Source organism: Myzus persicae, unplaced genomic scaffold, assembly GCF_001856785.1.
Source record: "Myzus persicae strain clone G006 unplaced genomic scaffold, MPER_G0061.0, whole genome shotgun sequence".
Lineage (NCBI taxonomy): Eukaryota > Metazoa > Arthropoda > Insecta > Hemiptera > Aphididae > Myzus > Myzus persicae.
Window position 1 is genome coordinate 155,130 of NW_019101277.1, and position 23,897 is coordinate 179,026.

Sequence of the window (23,897 nt, forward strand, 5' to 3'; positions counted from 1 at the left end):
TCGACTAACTCCAACAGTTGTCCAACCAAAGTCTATCAAATCCAAGAAGAGTTGATTTTAGATTGTTGTGCTAAGTTTGTAGTAAGCACCGTCTTCACTCAGAAATGTATAGAATGATAATACAAAATCATTGAATTCTAATTTAATACATCCATTATAGTGACTCACACGAAACCTAATGTACAGCAAAACGGTGCCTACTTTATTTTTTACTTTACTTAAGTAGGTACCACTAAATAGTAATGACTACAAAAAAAATATTAAAAATTTAAAACCATTAATATATTTTTCATATCATTTTAAAAGTAGTTATATAGTAATTTGTTTCCTGTAACACATGTCATCCACGATAATAAATTATAAATGTAGGTACCTATACATTTTTATTTTTTGTGTTTGAAAATGTTTGGAGTTGTTTAATATACTTAGTATAAGGTCTTTAATAGTTCGGCCCGATATCGGAAACTTTCTCCCCCATTCATGTTTGTATATTTTTTTTAGGCTTAGCCATTTTTGCAGGAACATTATTTGCTCCTGGTGTAGGTTATAATGTATTGATGTATAACAATTTGTTTACGTGAATGTGAAAATCATCTTGATACATATCCGGTGTGGGCTTTCATAACAAGTTGACAGATACTTTCGATTTAAACTGTTGGTGAGTTAGCTATAGTGACAATGACCAGACCCTATAAAGAGTATTATTGCCTATGCTCTTTAGGTATACTACGAAAAATAATATGATGTGACAAATTAACAAGATTTATTTTAACAAATTAACAATTATGTTTTGATCCAAGTTGTAGTTGTATTTATAACGTATCAAAGTATTTCATTTATCAGAATCGACTATTTGAATGTAGGTAGGCATTAACTATATAAAAAATTCCATAAATATGCATTTAGGCAAGTATAAATAAGTGTTAAAAAAAATTAGTTGTTTTCGGAAATAAATACGCTAGTTCATATAATTTATATCTCAGTGTCCGGTGTTTCACCTTGTAATTTGTATATTTGTGTTACGTACGTGTTTTTACTGAGTATTTCTACTTCCCCATTCCCCCAAAAGTGATAAAATTTAAAAAAATACAATTGTTGAGATAAAGTATTCATAATTTAATACAAAACCTATTATAATAGCATAGGTATTGAGACTGTTGCACTGTACATTTTAATATTTTTCTTATAATTCACTACTTCACTGCAATTATATATTTATATTTATCTAGTAGATATAACATATAAATATACGATAAGCTTTGTAAAGCTAGTTATTCATTAATAATATAATAAATCATAAATTGAATCGAAACAATTTTTTTTAACAACAGAATGTATAAAATAAATATAAATATAAAAGGCTAATACTGTTCGTTTCTAAATATATTTATTGGTTTTAATAATACCTTCTATAATTAATATTATTATTTCTTTATTTTAAAGCTATAATTTACTAAAAGGTTATTATTTGATAAATTAAATATACAAATGTGTAAAAAATGAGAAACTTTTAGACGAGCAAATAAGAATTTTTACAATTCGCAAGTGGCTGTAATTTAAAATTGGTTACGTAAATTATAGTTATCGTCGATGTAAATAAAAGTAATAATTTTGGTAGCTTGATCTCTGCTGAATGCTTCTTGCATATCTGGCTGAGCATTATTTATATTAATGTTTGTCATTTTGTATCCACACACAAATTACTAGCTGATGATGCATTTGTACTGCGTTGTAGAAACGTAGACGTACAGACTGCATAAAGTATGCATATAGTGTATTCTCACCGTACATTTTTGAACAAATGACAACTATCTAATATTATTATTAGTGTGTCTACTGTCTACAGTATAACGAGTATCGACGTAGGGGAGATAAACATATGGCTATATGACGGCAGTAACCAGTATTTAAATACCTAAAGCCGTTTCATTTTGACCGTAAATTATGTACTTAATTCATTCACATTCTCGGTGTTGTGAAGTAGGTAGGTGCATCGTGCATTGTACATGATGTTCACGTTGTTAAGAGAGATTCCACACGAGCTTCAAGTAAGAGTGTAAGACAACTTAAATACACTATACTACTATAGGTACGTATATAGTATTATATAGATATAGTATAATAATGACATTTTATTCAGTTGATGTGAAACTGTTCTAAAATTGTAATTCGTATGTTAATTAGATCCAGTTGGTTCTTTTTTTTATTACATTTATTTTTTTAATTATTATTATCGTTGATTTGCGTTTTTATGGCAATAAACAAAGTGTTACAAAAATCGGCCTCGGGAAAATCGATTAGGAAAAAAAGCTGTACTCAGTCAAAAAAACATATCTACTCGTATGTTACAAAAATATGAGCAAGTGGGTACCCGTATCACTCTGTTACAGTACAGTAGTAGGTGGGCAAGTGGGTACCCGTATCACACTGCTGCAGTACAGTAAGTGCAGAATGGGTCACAGTGTTAAATTTGAATTGAAATGTCATCATTATAGTAAAATATATTATAAATTAAAATATACCTACGTTTCAAATCCACACGAGTAAAGTTTTTATGTACAACAAGATAAACAAAAATCTAAATTTACTTTTAACAAAATCAAATTGTATGTATTTTTAGATTTATTGATCCTAGTACGGACAAGTAAATTAAGAACCTTTTTTTAAATGTTAAGCCTTAGCTATAAACATTTAACATTTCATACCAATATGTGATAAGTCCACCAGTTTCAAAAACCTTATATTTTCTTTTCTTAAAAAACTAAAAAAATATAAAAATATTGATAATGATTTGGAGCCAATGTGCAACTTTGGGTGGGCTAACTTTACGTAAGTCTATTTTCTTACGATTCATCTCAATAATAACATTTACTAAATCAATTATTCATTATTATTAAGTTTACATTTTTGTAATTGAAAAATTTGAAGTAAAAACATACAATTTCCAGAGGTTGATTTTAAAAACAATGAAAATAATCTCGGAAATGTTAGGCGAATATTCGCTCAGTGTGAATATACTCAGTCAAAACAACGTGTTTAATTTTAAAAAACTTGAGCGAAAGTCTTTAGCGAAGGTTGGCCTACAATTGAACATTCGGGATCGATCACAGGCGATGGTGGATTTTATTCGCTCGGTTCACTAGTGTGAACACGTCATAATCTAAAAAAAGTTATTTAATTGTAAGCTAATTTTTACGTTGATTTGGCTGGCGTCATCGCTGAAATAATTCGCCTAGTATAGTAGTATGTATCTATAGAGGCCTGTACTGCGTAGGTATGCCTTAGCAACTTACTAATACGTGTGCGTAATATTTATGACATTTTTAATAAATAATAATAATTTGATAAGTCATCCATGTCACTATGTCAGTCAACCTTATCGTCTACATTATATGGAAATAATCTTGATGATTGGTCAATGGTCAACTGATGGGCGATTAACAGTTTAGGTATACAAATGTTGGTAACTGTTCATATGTTATCGATTTCTTGAACTTTTATAGACTACCTATATAGAAATAGAAAATTATAAATCCATGTAAGCATTTACAACTAAATTCCATGAATTGAATTGAATGCATTCATATACATGAAGTATTGTAACTTTTCCAGTTAAAGTATGACAAGTAATCGATCCTTATACACCAGACATTTCCTGTTACCACTGCCCACTCATACGTCTGTTGTCGGTATACTATTGTGAGTATTCTATACCGTGGTTCAGAAGCTTAGAATGTATTGTATAGTTTCGTAAAACCTTGAACCTAACGTCAGCTAATCTGTAATCGTATAAATGAGTGCGTTCAATGTTTGTGAAATGTGTTATTCTTTAGGAAATATCCCGTGTGGTCGTATGAAACGATTGGGTGCCGTCTTTACTGGCGAAATCTTTTTTTCTTTTTAGGCATACTATTATCGATTGGGCAATATTGTTTTTACTTTCGTGCAAGAATACCAAGTATAATTTCTTCAGTCTGTCCAAATTCCAAATTGAAGCATGCTCTATTCACTTAGGACAATCTTAATGGTGCATAGTAAGTTGAATCAAAATATCAAATAGAATATGATTTGGGGACGTATATTATTGAAACTGGTTGCTCATTTCCGTATATTGTATGGACTGAGACTACACCATTAAATCCTAGGAAAATATTTACTAATGAAAGTCTAAAAAATAAAAAAGAGTATCTTTGTAAAAAATAAAAAGTCAGAAAATGTACAAACTATTTGGTAGGACAAACAGAACAGTGATTGACTACCTAGTTAAGATTTTGTTTACTATTAAAATGTATTCATAAATTGGTTTTCAACATTAAATATTTATTCAGCTTAGACTTTAAAATTGGTACAACTGTTTATTTTTAACCTAACTTTAAGAAAACCATATAAAACTTCATTATAATACCTATGTGCTATTTATTATTAAAAATATTAGTTAATTAAAAAAAGTAAGTGAAATCCTAGTGATTGAACATTGCATGCTAATTTTTGAAAACTCAAGGTATGAACAGTGAACATCTAATTATGACAATTTGTACATAATTCGTAAATAATAATTATAGTACCTTTATTAAAAAATAACACAAATCTTAAATATATACGTAATACATATTATCTACGGGTATCATGGATTAATCTTTGCTTCTTATAAAAATAAGTTCAATACGTCACTGGTTCAACCTACCGTGAATGACATTATTAATAACAAAATAAATTATCTACTGTAATACTGCAATAAGTATAATACTGTATAAATACCTATGTAATAAAATATCATTAAAGGCATAATATGGGATGGACCAACACCACTAAACGATATATTTTCGTTTACGATGATAATACGTGATAATAATATGTAAGTTTGATATTTCATGAAATTATATGATACCTACTTGACTATGTAAGATGTGATAATTTTTGCTCTAAGCAACTATTATTATTATCAGAGATGGAATTTTATAGCGCTAGAAAAGTATAAATATGTATGTAATAGAAATTACAAAATTAAAATTATTTATAAAAAAAACAAGACTAACTATTTTTGTGTTAAGCCACAAATATGGATAGTAGTATTGATTTTAGAGGAAAATTATAATTTGTAATCGGTGAATCATGTTCGCGCTTCATAATGAAATTATGACAAATAATAAATATTATTTAAACACATTACACACATATGAATGTAATTGAAGAACAAACAGTTTAGATAACAGATTATCAATAGCCAGATTAATCTTTTGTCCAATTAATTAAGTTATACACACTATTATTTTAATTGCTGAGATATTATACGCAACGCCATAGTGGTTATTAATTTTTAAAGTGGGCAAAGACCATATAGTAGGTTACTGATTTATAAAATATAAGGACAATTGTAAAATGATATTGTCATAATTAAATTCAATGTGTTCAGTTTAGAAAAAAATAAAAAGTTTTGTTAACATATATATTTGTTTTTGTGATATTTCATCATTTTTAAACCTATGTTTATTAAAATTAAAGTATAATATTGTACATTGATAACAATCACGACGTCGATCGCCTCTATTTGTGTATGGTGCAATCTAATAAGCCGTGTGTAATGATGAAATTAATTTAAAAATTTTACCAGTTTAGCGATGTAAGTACAGTTTATGCAACTAATCACAAAATATAAGTGTAAGTGCATAAGAATTCAAGAAGATATTAGGGTAAAAAATAAAGGTACCCTTACATTTAGCTAAACTATTTAAGGTAATGCTTGTCACGATTAATAAATTAATCATACATATAAATATACATATATACATATATCAATTTCATTATTCATTTGTAAAAGTATCTCGTTAGAAGGTAGTGCCTAGATTTACACTTATCGATCAGATGTATTTCAATTTTGAGTACGGTTAATGTACTCAATTAGGTACTTATCTACCTGTAACCTGCCGGTGGGAAGTGTTAAGTCTTAACTCCTTATATTTTACAGTCGTCTGTCTATATTGTAGTTAAGTGTATTCATTTTTCAAGCCTAAAAGTTATTGTTTTTATATATCTCTTCCTGAGGGTCTCAATTTATGATTCTCGAAGCAATAATTTCTAATATTTATACGTATAAAAATCAAATTATTTTATTTTAATTTAGTCTTAAATCTACATATTTTTATTGAGTTACTTACCTACTGTTAATATACAAATTAATATATGATAGTTATAACTTATAATAATATAAAAGTCATAATTAATTGTTTCAATGTTCTAGTGGTGTCAAGTAAAGAATATTGCAAACTAATCTGCAGGTGCATATTCATCTATATAGGAAAAAATAATTTCTAAAAACGTCGATATGTCAAGTCAATTAAAAGCTTATGAAAAGGTTAGTAGAAATATTTTTATTTGGTAATTGTTACTTTAATAGTTTAATTAACTTAATTATTTATCATAGAATAAAATATTAAATACTTATTCTATCTGATGAGAAGGCTTTTCATTTTGCGAATCATGTATTTTTATGTGTAAACCTCTATAAGATGTCAGTAAAATCATATTTTCTCTTTGTATAGACTTAATCGGGTAAATGTAAACTGGGCCCGAAGGTACCTTTTTTGTTGTAAACTCGGCCCGAGAATTTTAGATAGTAAAAATAGGTAGATTGTAAACTCGGCCCGGAAATTTCAGGTAGTAAAATAAATCGATTGTAAACTCGGCCTGAAAACATACATAGGAGAAGATTCTATGCTTCCGCCTGAAATGTGGGCCAGTGCATCAGTTGAAACGTATTTAACAACAAATGCATGTGAATCATTTCATGCGCATTTTAATTCAAGTTTTAATTCCACTCACCCCAATATATATTCCGTCATTTCAAAATTAAAAGAAGTACAAACAGAAACGTACATTAAAATCAACAGCCTAGATGCACCATTTAAATTCCAAAATATAAAAACTAAAAAAAAAAAAAGAACTCTTAGAAAGAACACTTACAAAATATAAAAATAAAGATATATCAGTGAGTGAATATGTAAAATACATATCTTTTTACTTAAAAAAACTAGATTTATATATTATTATAATAAAATTTTTCACTCATTATTTACACTACAATATTACTTATTTATTTTTTATTATATTTTTACATATTTTTACACTTATACATTTATATAAATACATTTATTATTATTTTATTATAAATATAATAACATTTTAATTACATTTTTCATTTAAATAACGAATTTCATACTATGAATAATAATATGAAAATGAAAATAATTTTTGGAGGATAATGAGAACCGCCTCCTCTCGTAGTGTCCTCTGGGTAATGCTAAATGTTTCTCAAAAATATTATAAGAAAAATCATGGTTTTTACACCTAAATTATTTTTACCTGAAAAAAATCGGGGCCGAGTTTACATCTAAATAATTTTGACCTGAAAAAACCCGGGCCGAGTTTACATTTAAATAATATTGACCTGAAAAAAACCCGGGCCGAGTTAACAATCCACCTTTTGAAAATGTTTTTTCTTAGGGCCGAGTTTACAATCTCCCACTTAATCGGCGTAACCAGTATGACTGACAACCGTTACTTGTTAAAATTAGGAACTTTCCGTTGAACTTTACCTTCGGTTATATTAGTACTAACTGAAGTATAATCGATACCGTGTTTTCTTGAGATTTGAAAACACTCGAATCAGAAGAGTACATTTCATACTTCAGCTGTCATAAACCAACAATTTCATGTACTTAAAATTGAAAAGGCATTAACTATTTTCTAGTTTCAAACTTTAAGCCATTTACTTTTTAATTGAAAACTCTACACATTACAATATACCTAGGTACTTATACATCCTTCTTCTGATCAATGCTCTTGAGAGCACCACGCAAGTTATTCGTGTTTAAATGTACACTTCTGAGTTCGTATCGATTCGGAATAAGAAAATTATGGTACCTACTTGCCCCAATTTTTTTTTTTTGTTAGCTATTTTTCAAATTCTGATTACACAAACGTGATTTTTTTTTCAATTCTGAAAGTTTATGAACTTGCATGTTTATACATCAACTAGACTCCCTCTTTATTTGTCTTCACAACATGCCATTCACTTATTGTTCAATATATGTATGAACAGATTGTGTAATAAAAAATTTTTAAAAAAATTATTTATAAAACTCCTGACTCTTTATTATTTGATAAAATCTATTGCTCTTTATAGCTTTTGGTTTTATAAAATAAAAACTTTAACTCGGCATTAGGTAATTTATAAAAACACTCATATGAGTTATAATTTATTATTTCTTCAATAATCATAAGGTAAAAAAAATGCTCTTAATTATTTACTATTTAGAACTTGGCTAATTGTAATTTATTATTTATTTATTGTTCGAATTAAAATAATATTTGACAAAAATAAATAGGAATTACACATAGAAGCATATTAGAAGTGCGGAAAAAAATTAAAAACTCAATAGAACCAATATAGTTTTTTTTTTTTAAACTTGTATTTACCCATTGTTTTGATTTCAATAAATATGGTCCATGATATTGCATAGACAATAATGTGTTTCGATAAGGAAATGTTTATCTTAGTCTACAGTAGGTAACACATTAAGTAAAATTGTTATAGGTGTAGCGTAAAGGTATAACTGTATAAGTAACGTACTACTATAATACTGATATTGTTAGTATTAAGTATAAACTATAGAAACTAATTGTAATTAAGTGTATTAATAGCTGATAAAAATTCATTAGCCCTCGTCATTCACAATATAATAATTTCATCATCGTTTAATCACGATTAAGATAAAATAATATTAAAAACATCATAATTTATTTGTTTGATAAATTTATATAATAAAAAAAATTATTTGGATCGTTGTTATACCTATATGGTTAAATTATTTATAATTAATGAACCATTCACGCAAATGAAAGTGTTTTCAACATGTTATAGTGGGTATATATAATAGGTGGGTCTACAGGTCGTGCAAGCAAGATATGCACGACCTGAGAAATTTTACGAAACATGTGTAAGAGTGATATCAATAATATTGCTGTTACTTTTAAATATTAAAAGGTTTTTTTTCATTTTTATCACTTGTATTATTTATTATTTTCAGTACTCACAATAATGTTCCTAATCATGATTTTTTTTCTCAACATTTGGGGATCAAACTCCTTATCCCCGCTTGGTTTCACATTCATATATTAAACTTGACTCCACGACCTGCAAAAAAGGTCTAGAACTCTAGACACGCCTATGCATATTATATGCTTGAAAACGATAACAAACACGTTTTTCGTTGTATTTTATTATAAATAATTCAGTTAACACTAAAACTGGCACAGTCCGTGGTTTTAACTGAAAATAGAAAGTACTTTAGTATACCTAGTATATAATATTATTACTGTACCCGAGATTTTAATTTTAATTAAAATATAAATAATGTACACGTTCAAAACTTTAAAGCTGGTGCCATCCGAAAATGATTTGCAGCTGGGTGAAGTGATCGACTTGAGAAGCGATACAGTAACGAAACCGGATGTCCCTATGCGCCAAGCAATGTTCGATGCTGAAGTCGGTGACGATGGTTACGGAGAGGATCCCACCATAAATCGTAAGTTTGAACAACGGTTTTTAAGCCTAACACAACTAATCTAAGTGTGATAATATAGTACAGAAATAATTTATTTGTAATTATTAAACCGTTACTATTTAAAGGTAAAATTATAGTTTTAACTAACTTCTATTCTCTTTTGCTTAGCTCATTGTTGTTTGATATTTTTTAATTATTATAGTTTTGGAAGAGAAAACGTCGAAACTATTTGAGAAAGAAGCGGCAATATTTTTACCAAGCGGACTCATGGGAAATTTGATTGCAAGTAATTAAACATATTTGTAATTTAATTTAATTTAATTTTCTGGCATTCAATAATTTGAAAATCATAATATTGGGTTATTTATGAATATTCTTAGATTCTAGGTTAATTTGACCAAATTATGCGTTTTGGTTGTAATACCTATATTATTTTGACTTAACATGTAAAATGTTTGGATTTTAAAATAATTTAATGACGTGTGAAAGCTAATTAATAAAAAATATAGATTACTTTTATCTATATGTAAAACAAACGTACTAACTTTGTATCTGTGACATTTTGTGTAGATATTTTCAGTATCTATAATGTATTGGAGCTTTGAGAGGTATATATTATACATCCGGATCCTATTTACAAATGTATATATAATATATCAGTACCTAACCAAAATGAATATACTATATGGATATCTTATTATAAAAAATTAGCATGCCTATGGATATACACTATACACTGATTAGAGATTCGTAATCACGAAAAGTATCAACAATTTAAATTTTAACAATATTGAACGAACAATATTGAAACATATATATTATATAACTACCATATATGTATATCTCAAGAAATAACTCAAATTTCTATTAATCACAAAAATATAGTTCACATAATTTTAAGAACATGTATTATTCAATTCAATTATTAAAGATTTGTATTCTAAATACTATAATATTTGAATTTTTAAAGTTGAACTTAATTAATCAGTATACATTATAATATAAATAATATTGTATAAGGTGAAATCAATCAAATTAAAAAATATAAATTATTACAAAAAAGTAAAAGCAACTTTATATGCACCTCCCCCCCCCCAAAAAAAAAAAAAAACAACCAACAATTTAGATTTTAACAATATTAACTATACTTATTACTTTACTTACTTTCTTAGTGCTTTGGAAGGGTTTGTGAAATTTAATATTTATATGTGGTTGAATGGAAATTATCTATTACTTTTTTACAATTTACAAAGCAAATAAGTTTAGTAAGTGTTTACTGTTATATTAGTTGATAATTAATTATTCGATCTATGATTTTATAATGTTTTTTACAATTGAAAATTACAATTTCTAGTGATGGTTCATTCAAAACAGCGTGGTGGTGAAGTAATAGTGGGCCATAAAAGTCATATTTTGCTGTGGGAACAAGGTGGAGCTTCACAGGTACCTAAATATATATACAATTTCGTGTGTGTATATTTTTTATTATTTAGAAGTGTACTATCAATATTATAATAATAATTAATAACGTTTGATTAAAAAAACAATCCATTAGTTCCACTTTAATTAAGGTGTTGAGTATTCATGTATTTTATGTATAATTGTAAAAATACTATATAAAAATTGAACATTTTATACATTTATAACTACAAAATAATTTGCAAATTTTCTCAATTTTCGAGCTATTTTGATATAAACATCATCATCATCATCATCATCATCATCATCATCATCATCATCATCATCATCACATCATGAACATTTTTATAGATTTGTGTTAATTTTTTTTAATTCCAACAAAAAACTGAGGAATAGCTTATATACATTTTTTAATTCTTAGCTATAAAAATTGAATATTTTATTAATCGTATTACCACAAAATAGTTTGTGGTTTTGTCGAATTTTGTCAAAACTTGAGCTTAAAATTAATATTAAAAAAATGTATGCTTATGTATTTTTAATATTTTAATATAGCTATAAGAACAACGTATATGAGGATCTTGTATTACATCTTTTTGATCAATAGAATAAGTTTTTATCGAGAATAACTGTAAAAAAACTAAAATGGAAATGACTGATAAATTTAAATAGCTTAAAGAAGTTTAAATATTTATAAACATGATAAAATCAATGTTAGGTGAAAATGTCAAGAAACTACAGTAATTAGTTTTCTAATTACAACAGGATATCAAAAATAGATTTAGTATAAATAGTTATTTTACAAGTGAAATTAATGTCGAAAAAATTTGAACTTCTAACACTCATAAAAAATGAACATTCCAGTACATTTTTTTTTTTTTATTAATTTTGGCATTCTAACAGATTGCCGGGTTGCAAATGAGAGAAGTTAGGAATTTGGACGATGGTACCTTGGATATGACAGAGTTACTTGGAAAAATACGACCGGAGTTCCCAGATCCGCATGAACCATATACTACACTAGTGTGCATAGAAAACACTCACAACTATTGTGGTGGTACTGTATTGCCTGTCGAATGGATTGATCAGGTAACAAATATAATATAATACAATAATAATTTATTGAATGTATATATTACATATTCCTACTTAGGTATTGCCTTTTTAACTAGAATGATTTTCAGGAAAACAGTTGTTTAGGCATGTAAACATTAGCTTACAGTATCGTTGACAGATTTATAACTTGCTAAATACTGATAATTACTGCACAAATTACGTGAACATTTTATGTTCTCTATTGTAATTATTATTATATTGATAAATAATTACTAATTCGCCATGTACATATACAGCCTCTAAAGTCTAAATATTAAGTAAATAATCATGATAATGAGTAATGATAATTGGATGATATATAACTTCGAAATAATTATATTTTCATAATTTTAAGGTCAATGGTGTTTCGTAACTCATAATCAAAAACAATTTATTTTCGAGCATATTTGAAAAATATATTTCTACACCTTTATTATAAGTTATAACTATAGGTAATACTAATTTGATATCTATATAGTATAAGGTTACTCAAATTACAAGCTACAACAACGTAGTTCCATATACTTTTATAACATATTCAATTGTGGAATTCAAAATGAATGAAAATTCAATTTAGAATGTAAGGTTAATACGAGTAAAATAATAATTAGATAAAATATTTCGAAACCGCTTAAAAATTAAAATATATCAAAATATATCAAAATACTTAAGTGTTATTGCCTACTTATTATTACCAACTTCTTCTAAAATTTAATACACGATTGTTCAATGTAAATATGTATTATGTAATGATACTAACTTTCTTTAAGTTTAACTAATTTTAATTTTTAAATCATTCAAATTACCTTCTTTTCAGTTGATTGTGATTTCAGCAGTAACTATATAACATTTTATTATACCTAATACTTGCTTCGACAACTATAAGGAAATTCTCTTTTTTATTCTGGTATTACTTTTAGCTGATATTTTAATATAAAAATTCTCACTATTACTAATGCATGGCCCTTTGGGGCAATAGATAATAAGTACATATCTAGATACTTCTAAAGTTCTAAGTGTTTAAACTGCTCTCTTGCTCTTCAATAAGTAATTTCGAAGAACAAAAATTTGCTATCCATATTTCTGATACTGATAGTCGATTAACCTGCAGCAATTACATCAATATAAGAATAAAATATAATTGTTATTAAAACACAATAGTATTAAGTAAAAATAATGTGAAATATAATACGTGTACATTATTGAACATTTCAGTTGGGAAAACTCACCAAAGAGAGAAATATACCTTTGCATATGGACGGAGCAAGAGTGTTTAACGCAGCAGTGAGTCTCGGGGTCCCAGTCAGCCGCATAGTGAAGCACTGCGATTCCGTGACGTTTTGCTTGAGTAAAGGTCTTGGAGCCCCAATCGGTTCCATTTTAGTCGGTGAAAAATTGTTCATCGAAAGGTAATTAATAATTAATAATTATGTTCAATACGTCTAGTAAATAAAGTACCCCAAAACGAGTTTTTTTATCTAATTAAAAAATTGCATTTAAAGGTGCACTAAAGTAAATACAATTGTTAAAATTTTGATTTTTAGCAAAAGTTTAGTACAGTTATTATTTTAGTCAAAATAAGTACCAAAATCAAAATTCAAATACTTAGAAATAGAATTATTGGTGCCATACATACACGAAAAAAACCATCTGCAGTCACACCATGTGTACCAAAAGTAAAATTGTAATGATAACAATAAATATTTTAATTTCGGCTTACAGGGCCAGAAGAATCAGAAAAGTGTTGGGTGGTGCCATGCGTCAAGCTGGGATCGTGGCCGCGGCGGGACTGTACGCATTAGATAATTGCGTGGAAAGGCTGGCCGACGATCACAGAAACGCCAAGAAAATAGCTTACGGTATACAAACGATGATTGATTTGACTAAAATATCATACTATATGTTATTAGTTTGTTATTACTCATTAGTTATATAGGTACTCAATGGTGGAAATCATGGGGGTCGAGGGAGCTTAGAAGTTAGAACAGTATAATAATAGACCAATCCCACAATAATGTACTGCCCGGAAATGGATCATTTAACAGCATTTCATTAGAATTAATTGTTACCGAACTTGTGTTTATGGCATTGCAAATTGATTACGATTAATTATTATTATTTATTTAATATTTGTATTACATGCAGCTATCCAAAGGATGGCAAGTCCCCATGTGACCGTCAACCCGGATGCGCTCGACACAAACATACTTTTGGTGAACATTAACCCACCTCGAGTCGACGCCAAATACTTCGTTTCCGAACTTATAAAGGTAGTAAAACCAGTTTGTTTTTAAAATTCTATTGTCGTCTTTCACGATATGCATGTACGGATGTTATGTGTGTATATAATATATAACTTTTGAATCAATGCCGACTTACCAGTTACCGTAGAACGGTATGAATACGTTTTTAGTGTAAAAAAAGGTAATAGCATAACATTCATTTGAATGTTTTGAAAAAGTCATTGCATACAGTAAAATATAAAAATACACTTAAGTTTCAAGTACATCCCATTCAAATACAATTTTTGAATTAAAACGAAATAACTAAAATTATTATTCTTCGATTTAACAATGATTATTTATTTTTAATTTCCTTTAAGAACAACCTATGGGCATTTTGTATGAAATAGATTTTTGACCGGGCCTGACAATTTTTTTTAACACTTCAAAAGAAAATAAACTTTATAAATGTCTGTGTAAATGGCTGCTTACATGTATAATTCAATACATTTAGATACCTATCTACGGCAAATAGGTATAGATGCGTATAGCGTATTAATATCTAGTTCAATATATTAATTTACCCATCACTGCATGCGGTTACGACGTGTTATTAATAAATTATAGATCGATAATTTTAAGACAACAAAACATAAAAAATATAAATTGATTACAATATGTAACTTCTATTATTTGTTTTTTTTAATCTAAGTACCTACATATCTCTTATTATTATTAATACCTATTGATGTACGTAATCAGAAATCATTCGACTACAGAAAAATGAACTAAAAAACTAAAAACATAATAAAAAATGTGCAACTATGGTAGGTATATGAATGGCGTGACTTCGGAGATAAGTGCTCAGTTTTAGAGGATGCCAAATGGTGCATCATAGACGATTTAAACATAGCACAATAATTTAAAAGTCGATCTACCTTTTTAGAATTTTCTAATTACTATTATACATTAAATGGCCTCTCCTAGCTTCCCAAACCCCCCCAAAAAAATTTGCTAAAATAACGCTGTAGGTAATATATTTTGTAATACCATTAATACCTACACTAATATGGCACCTCAAGCAAAAAGTATATGAAGGTACTCTTAGTAGATCTTCATAAAAAATGTTTTAGGTATAGTAATATAGCAAAAGTATTTTATTATTATAATCAAGACCTACTATCATAAATTCATAGGCGCAATTTGGGGGGGGGGGTGCTTGGGGGTGCTTAGCACCCCCAATATTTTTTATACTTATTTTAATTTTAATAGTCATTATGCAGGCATCCACAACCATAAGATAATATGAAAAAAAAATAAAGGGGCTTCAGCACCCCCACCTTTTTTATTGAAATTGCGCCCCTGAATTCATAATAGGTATTAAACTAACCTAGTATCCCAGTAGACTATAATGTACCATGCCTAGTATTGATGTAGGTACCTATTGCGTAATCGATACCTATGGTAGCTTTGACTATTTGAAATTGCGTTGCCTTGTACCGTGTTTGTTATATTTAAATATTTTTACCTACTCCATAAGTGATATTAACGGCCATTAAGGTCGTTTTACGTTTTCACTGAACATGATGTAAAGAATAATTTATCAATTACCTAACATCCCTCACACAGGTGGACGCTGACGGACTCGACAGTAAGACGAATAATAAGATACGATCGACCGCCGTGAGGATAGCGCAGATAAACGATGCAAGAGTGAGGATCGTGACGCACAAAAAAATCACCGACACAGACGTGGACATGGCCATTGAAAAGATTAAGTACGTCATTGGAAAAATCGACACGACCTGCAACCGATAAAAACCGATCCACTGCTATCAAAATTGTGTAACTGTATATATTAATAATATTTTATACATTTAAATAAATGTTTTAAAATACTGGTGTCAATGTAATTTGTATTATCAAATAAAAAAAACCTTAATAATATTATTTTTATCTTCTGTGCGTAAACTTATACCAAAGTAGGTAGGTACTTAAATAATTATTGAATATCTGAGTATTTTATAGATTGGTGGATTCAGTGTCGAAACGAATCTAAAATAAACTCACCACCCACCCACTTACCAACAATTTATAATGGACACATTTAAAAAGTACTTTTAGCATAACTAACCACCGATCCAAAAAACTATTACCATTGAGCATGAAACTAATTAGTAATTACGTTACCATAGCATTTAAGAAAAATAAGTTAATAAATATAAAGTGTAACATTTTTCAATATATATATATTTTAATCACTTAAAATATTATAGGTATCTTTTTTTGAATAACAACTATTACAAATCTAAAATGCGTTTTCAAAAATATATTATTAGTTTATTACCTACAAAATACCGAGAGGGGCATTGCCTTGTTTAATTTTTAAAGAGAGGACGGTTTTCCCCATAAATTAACGCCTATAGTTAGTTACAAATGTAACTTAGAAAGATACTGCAAGGTTTTGCGTCAAAATTCCTGATTTTCAACAATATTATTGTCTTCCCATGCGCTTTTGAAAATATCTGAGAAGTTTTTACATTTCACCCCTTCAATGTACCAATTTATTTCATTTCACCACATTTTCCTACCAGAAAATGTGCTGAAGTAAAAAATCCAAGCATTTTTACTGCTAAAACATGAAACCATGATCCGATATACATAAGCGAATTGAATTTCTAAAATATTACAATTTAATTATCATAACTATCATTCACAACTTATTGCACTCAAACTGTAGGAAATACGCATGCATATATTATTCACTTAAAATAACCGAAATATGCGAAAATATGCAATTAAAATGTTTGTAGGTCAATCAGTTAAAACAAATTTATACTTCACTTAGATTACTCTGCAATCATTATTAAACAATATGCAAATGCAACAAGTCCAGAACTCTAATCATAACTCACTTCAAATATCACAAAAAACTTATGAAAATACTCATGTTTTGATAATAGGTCAATTCACCCATATAGTCTAATACTACAGCCAACACAAAAGTTGTTCTACTGAATATACATTTTAGTATGTTGTTTAGATGAACACCACGAATTAAGGAGTGACTTCTTTTTAATTATGTTTTTAACTATGGTAAAAAAATGTTAATTAAAAGTAATAATAGTTTCATTGACACTGGAAATATCAATTTACTGGGCAATTTTTAAATTGCCTATCTATGAAGATATTTCTACATGATATATTAAACATTTTTTTACTGAATTATTTCTTTTTAATTTTTAAAGCCAAATTTTGTCAAACAAAATATGATACATTGAATAATTTTTTTTTTATAAAACATTTCTAATTTAATAAAAAAAAATCAATACTTGAATAAATGTTTTACTATGGTTGAATGCAATATAAATCATAATTTACTGATAAATAAACATAATACATATTTATTATGTTTACTAACTGATACATAATTTAAACTACAAAGAATATAAAACTGTAACTTATATTTTTAATGAAATTTTAAAAAAATATGATGAAATTTCTTTTAAGGATTTGGTGGAAGTAGTTCAGCTGGTATGGTAGATTTTTCACCTGAAATAAAAACAAAATAATTTTAATACAGTACAAATATGTATAAAAAAACTACCTACTTTGTATTTTAAACATAACTATAAAACCCATTAACTAATTAAGAAAGTATAGGATGTAAAAACAATAAAATAATACTTGTAACATTAATTTAAATTAAGTTTTGATGTTCATAGTTATTATATTAAATAATGCATTGATAGTGGTATGCACAAATAGGTAAAAAATGTTAAGATAGATCTAAATAATAAATGTGACTCATACCTTAAGTAAAGGTTGAAAAATGTATTATCCGACACCAGATGACAATTATTTATTATTACGATTGTTAAATAATATACTGTTTTAAGATTATTTTAAAATCAAATTCTAAAGATAACTTATACAAATTTAACTTTATAAAACAAATCATATATTTAATTAAATAAATTTGGTTTATAATTAGTAGATAAAGTTCACTTTTTCATATGCCCAAATAATAGAAAAGGATAATTGTTTATTGATTATTTTTATAAAATATAATTTTATTATTTATTCAATTGAATTGATTTAGTTAATTATATATTTCTTATTTTTTAATTTAAAATCTAATTATATTTACAAGATAATACAAATTAAATCTATTGATTTAGATCAAAAGTATTTAATTCCTACATACAGCACAGGATTAAATTACATTACAATGAAAAATAAAATTGTTTAATTATTAACTTGATAAATTTTCTTACCATTTTCTTCATCTTCATTCTCATCATTGTCCGAATCAAAAGTGTTATCAGGAATGTCATACAAACGAATGAGTGGCTGTTAATGAAACAATAATAGTAAATTACTATTACTTGAGAATTATTATCAAACTAAAAAGTACAAACCTTGTTCGGGTCTTTCATAATGAGATATTTGCCATCCTTTTGCTTCATGCACAAATCAATGATGCATCGTAGTATTCCCCAGGCGTTATCCATGTTCAGATTTATTTGAGTCGCAAACTCAGTAGGTTTATACTGTTGTGTGCCTAATATAACATGTTTGGACGAATCACGCACTTGAACACGGCTAACATATCCAAACTTAATGTAATCAGAGCCTGCAAGCAAAGCTTGTACTGTCCATTTAGCTAATTTACAAGCATTGTTTCGTAATTCAGTAGCTAAAACTCCTCCACGTTGTACATCTAACTTATGACGCCAATCCACTCCACCAGACAACTATTTTATCAAATATAAAAACATATTATATTGTAATTTATTATAAAAATAAAGTTAACATTATCTTACTTTTGAGTCCCATTCATTAAGTGCTTTAATGGTCAAAAACTGTAAATCTCCATTTGGTACTTGCAGTACTGAGTCATGCTCACATCTAGCAACCAATACAATTCCATTATCCAAATCCCACTTACGGTATCGATAAGCAACAGATGCTACTTCTCCATCAGTTTCATCATCTGACACAAATGGATTAGGTTCTTCAAACTTGTATCTCACTTCTCCCTTAAATATTATATTATTATACAAAAATATTTAACTTATATCATTCAAAAGGAAGAGATTTTAAAACTTACAGTTTTCAATACTTGTTGCGAAAAATTATGATTGATAAATGTAGCTTCTAATGCCAAATTCCTTGGAGAATTCAAGCTATTTGCTTCTTCCGAAGGAGGCTCTACTGCTGTTTCATTGACAGTAAGTAAATCTAAGATACAAAGTAAATAATAATTAGTAACATAATCAATTTTATGTATTCTTAAAAAAAAAGACTTACCAAATTCAGTATTATCTCTCTTGTCAAAGAACAGTTTATCACCGACTTTATCAATAACTATGTCCCAACTGTAGTTAGATCGAGTACAACACATCAAGCATGCTAATATAGCATCTGTAGCATAAACATTACCCACTGTTTTCACCAACTATAACAATTATTTTAAAATTTGAATATAATAAAAAATATATGGTAACAGAATAAGACATCCTGTTGCCTGCAATAATAGTAATCTCATTCATCAGAAACTCATTATAGACAAATATTATAACAGACTGTTAAAATTAGGTTAGGTCACAGGATACTCTAAGTGGCACAAAAAATCTCAAGGATATAAAAATATTGAGTATATTTAAAGATTCCAAAAATCAGATTTTGAAAAACTTTATTATTAAAGAAAAAAAGGGGGTAAGCATACTTGTTGGATCACTTTTTCCAATTTTTTTTCACAGAATTATTCCAAATACCCCCTAAGTGTCGCCATCATGGTGTCCACTATGTCATCCGATTTTCAAACTTTTGATTTTAAAGAGTTGAAATCGGTAAAGATAAATTGTTTAAGTACAAATTATATATCTATATATATATTACAGCACGGCGACCTGTGGGTTACCATAGCGACATGCAACCATAACTTTTTGTCCGTCTAACTATGTGTTTGATCAGCATGTTAATATAAATTGTTCCGAGAAGTAAAGTTCTACAATCTATCTATATCTATCTAGGTGTATAAAAATAAATCTCTATTTCCCTTAGTCAAGGCATCACGCTTATCATTTAAAACAGATCCATCTATCTTCTATATCTATAATTTTACATTGGAATCAATTGGAAGATTAATGAAAAATTTTATAGTGATTTTTTTGATAGGTGTTTGTTCCTCAGATTAGTTTAAGCAATCACGCTTAAAATTTTTAAACAAACTTAAGTCACCCGCGGGCCGCCGTGCCATACAATAAAGTGTATAGGTCTACAATGTGCATGTTTATTTTAATTAATAACTCATTTTCCGTTCAACTTTCTTAATTTTTTAGTAGAATTTGGTATTTTTTTAAACTTTTTGGTTGCCATTGGTTAATCAGGCAGGTCAGGTTTAAGATCGCATCAAATTTAATTTTAGTACATTGCCTAACAAGATGGCTGTCATCTGAGTTACACTTATGGCCGCTTATCGGCGTGTACACAATCAAAATAATTAACTATACAATTTATATATAATAATATAGCTATATAATACACGAGCAACACCATGACGGGTCAGCTAGTATAACATATAAATCACGAAATAAAAATGTCTTAAAGTAAATAATTTATGTCAAAACTGCTATCAAAAAAATCTTATATAAGGTTGTACCAATGAATTGCAAAAACAATCATAACATGCATACGATACAAGCCAATAGGCTGAAAGGAATTAACAGTTATAGAAAGACAATTATTGAGGATGATATATGGACCAAAATATAATACATTTGGAAACATAGTACCAATGGAAGACTTAAAACAAATGTCATAATCAATGATAATATATTGAGCTGGTTAGGCCACATACTAAGATCCAATTAAATAGAAAAAAATACATTGAATAGGAAGTCTCCAAGGGAAAACTGAGCAATATCTCAGTTGGATTAATAAAGCTTCTTTTTTTTAATTACAAAATTACAAAGTTGTAATGGCCAGATAAATGAAAAGAAGTATATGATATAGCAATGGGCCTAAAGACCTCGAAAACTGATAGAAAAATATATTATGATACACAGAGACGAATGATGTTACACATACTTAGAAAATATATTGATGCATCAACTTACTTTTCTTATAATTGGATCATCAGTTGTAGTAACAGTATGGAAAAGCCTATCAACACGTTGCAATGGCTTTTCGTTTTTCACATTTATTCGGTCATATGACTTGTCATAATACTCCAAAGAGCCGCAACATACACTATAATAATTATAAAAATGTTTAAAATAATCGAGTTTGGTTTTTTTAATATATATAAAACTTACAGATCTTCAGGATCTTTAACAGTAGGCAAAGATAATTTCGAAAATCTAACAAAGTCCATCTCTTCAATGGTATTCCAATCAGCCCTTACAGTAACTGAAGCATCTCGACTTTTCATTTGCATGTTATTTTTATTGGACCGCCCACCCTGCTTATTATTCCAACCTCTACGTGCATTTGGATTTTTACGATCTCTGAAAGACAATTTTTATTAATAACAAAACATATTTAGTAATAATATGAGAAGATTGTAATTTATAAGCAACAGAAACGTATTATATTACAATAAAACTGTACATTTAGATACATGTATAAAAATTCAAGTTATATTATTTAGTCCTCGTCCTATAATATGAATTAGTTTAACTTAATTGTTTAAAACTATGTATATTTTACATTTATAATATTTTAAGTTAGGCCAATAAATAATAAATATTAATAATGACTTGAAAATTGTACTATTGTATCTTCTTTTAGGTAAATATATTTAAACCGATTGTTTTTATAATATAATACCTTTGAAGTTTGTTCAATTTTCCAAGAGATTGGAATTGATTAGAACCACCAGGTAAACGTGAAATACCCCCACGACCACCTTGTCCACGCATCATACGACCTCCTTGACGGAAATGACGACCTCGCTGGTAAGGAGGTTTTTGTACACGAGCCGTGTCTACTAAATGGAAAGTGTTTTCATCTTCTTCATGATAATATGTATACTGAGTTCCACCACCGAATTGAGATTGATATTTGTCTGAAAAATTATAAAATAAATGATTTTGGTATGAAGTAATAAATTATAAAAGTATACTCACTCAAATATTTCTTGTCATGCGACAAGCCAGTCCAGTCAGAAATCTAGAGAGAAAATTAGTATTGGTATTAATCACAGAAATTCAAACAGCAATTTGGACCATCAAACATCTTACTTTTCCAATACGATCTCCTTTTGAGAACGGTTGATATGGCATGTCCTTAAACTGGTCGGGCATTTCGCACGGTCCCCATCCGAACGGATTATTTTGTATTTCTGGGGGTACGAAATGAGGCACTTCTTCCGGCATCGCAAAAGCTGTAATTAAAACACTAGTATGAATGCTAATATTACAACTCGCAAAATTTTTCAACCACGAAAGCAGAAAACCGACGGGGTAAACAACGAAAGAGTCGCGAGTAGAATATGGTGATAATAGGCGTTAACCTACAATTCTTCATCACGCTATATCCAAGGAGGTTTGTTCGAACTGCGTTATGATGTTACCGCTACAATTTGGAATTAGGTAACCACTTGATAACGATATATTTTGATAAAAAATGGCGGTTTATTTTTGAAATTGTAAATCTAGTACATAACATTATTTAGATTAAATATTGTATTTATTTTATATTTTATGCTATATGTTTATATACATAAATCTACGATCAAGATAATAATTACCAAATATAACGTAATACTTTATAATAATCTATAGATGAGGCTATGGGAGACAAATGTTCCGCTTTCTATTTCGCTTTACTAGTTTATTAGTGTTATTATTTATTTATATTTTCTGTTTCTATACTAAATAATTATAAACAATATGAATTTAGAATATTTAAAATCTACTATAAGAAGCATTATTATTAGTTCATTTTAATTAGGTTTTTCAAAACTATAGTACAATTTAAATACTTATTGTACTCTGGAGATTGAATACGCTCATCCAGATTTTCTTTAATAATCTTGGAGTATGATACTATAAATATTAGGTAAATACTATACATTTCAAAATATAAAATAATTTTGTACATAATATAATATTATTAGGTATGGTGTATAGGAAAATCATTTCCAACTGAAAATAGACAAACTTTAGTTTTGAGTTTAACTTGATACCGTGAAAAATGGAATTACATATGCAATAAAATAAATATTAATAGTTATATGTATTGATTATAAGCAAATAAGACTTTCCTCTATTCCAAAAATGATAATACTTAGTTAGCTTTAAATAGCAGCCACCGAACAAAATGTTTGGATGTTGAAATATTTGTATTTAAAAATTAAATCGTTCAAATACATAAATTAGAAAATGATTTAACACCTAGCCCGACCTAGAAAAGTATCTTATTATTCAAATTTCTATGATACACTATATAATAAATACTTATATATAGAAATAAGTAATACTACCCACATACTAAATAATTGTTTTTAAATGATCTTGAAATGTATTTTATAGATTTATGGTTATTTATGGTTTTGTCAACAGTGATTTAGTTATAACCGCATCTCGGG

General features: G+C 28.0%; 2 protein-coding genes across 6 annotated transcripts; one reads left to right on the forward strand and one right to left on the reverse strand.

Moving 5' to 3' along the window:
- Window positions 1-1,958: 1,958 nt before the first annotated feature.
- Window positions 1,959-16,212, forward strand: LOC111028525 (probable low-specificity L-threonine aldolase 2). 5 transcript variants are annotated; one of them, XM_022307206.1, is made up of 10 exons: window positions 1,959-2,089; window positions 6,239-6,352; window positions 9,437-9,584; window positions 9,766-9,849; window positions 10,918-11,006; window positions 11,886-12,071; window positions 13,293-13,486; window positions 13,800-13,936; window positions 14,223-14,347; window positions 15,929-16,117. In XM_022307206.1, exons 2-10 carry the CDS (start codon window positions 6,323-6,325, stop codon window positions 16,115-16,117), a joined length of 1,182 nt encoding a protein of 393 aa, XP_022162898.1. In that variant the 5' UTR covers window positions 1,959-2,089; window positions 6,239-6,322. The 5 variants fall into 5 exon arrangements, with proteins under 5 accessions (XP_022162898.1, XP_022162901.1, XP_022162897.1 ...); XM_022307209.1 differs by lacking the exon at window positions 1,959-2,089 and adding an exon at window positions 5,447-5,620 and having other exon boundaries at window positions 9,464-9,584; window positions 15,929-16,212; XM_022307205.1 differs by lacking the exon at window positions 1,959-2,089 and adding an exon at window positions 5,448-5,620.
- A 1,463-nt stretch (window positions 16,213-17,675) lies between these two features.
- LOC111028524 (eukaryotic translation initiation factor 3 subunit D) lies at window positions 17,676-22,809 on the reverse strand. The gene is made up of 11 exons (XM_022307203.1): window positions 22,549-22,809; window positions 22,435-22,477; window positions 22,136-22,373; window positions 21,622-21,813; window positions 21,424-21,556; window positions 19,613-19,760; window positions 19,413-19,543; window positions 19,126-19,341; window positions 18,721-19,056; window positions 18,577-18,652; window positions 17,676-17,851 (listed from the first exon to the last, which is right to left on the reverse strand). Exons 1-11 carry the CDS (start codon window positions 22,681-22,683, stop codon window positions 17,805-17,807), a joined length of 1,695 nt encoding a protein of 564 aa, XP_022162895.1. The 5' UTR covers window positions 22,684-22,809; the 3' UTR covers window positions 17,676-17,804.
- Window positions 22,810-23,897: the final 1,088 nt, after the last annotated feature.

What these genes read in the sequence shown, in the direction of transcription:
- LOC111028525 (XM_022307206.1), top strand. Translation starts at nt 6,323, where the DNA reads ATGTCAAGTCAATTAAAAGCTTATGAAAAG. An exon ending in AACAAGGTGGAGCTTCACAG is followed by an intron (nt 11,007 to 11,885) that starts GTACCTAAATAT and finishes GCATTCTAACAG; the next exon opens with ATTGCCGGGTTGCAAATGAG. An exon ending in CTGTCGAATGGATTGATCAG is followed by an intron (nt 12,072 to 13,292) that starts GTAACAAATATA and finishes TGAACATTTCAG; the next exon opens with TTGGGAAAACTCACCAAAGA.
- LOC111028524 (XM_022307203.1), bottom strand. Translation starts at nt 22,683, where the DNA reads ATGCCGGAAGAAGTGCCTCATTTCGTACCCCCAGAAATACAAAATAAT. An exon ending in ATGATCCAATTATAAGAAAA is followed by an intron (nt 19,761 to 21,423) that starts GTAAGTTGATGC and finishes TAATTGTTATAG; the next exon opens with TTGGTGAAAACAGTGGGTAA. An exon ending in GAATGAAGATGAAGAAAATG is followed by an intron (nt 17,852 to 18,576) that starts GTAAGAAAATTT and finishes TTTTTATTTCAG; the next exon opens with GTGAAAAATCTACCATACCA.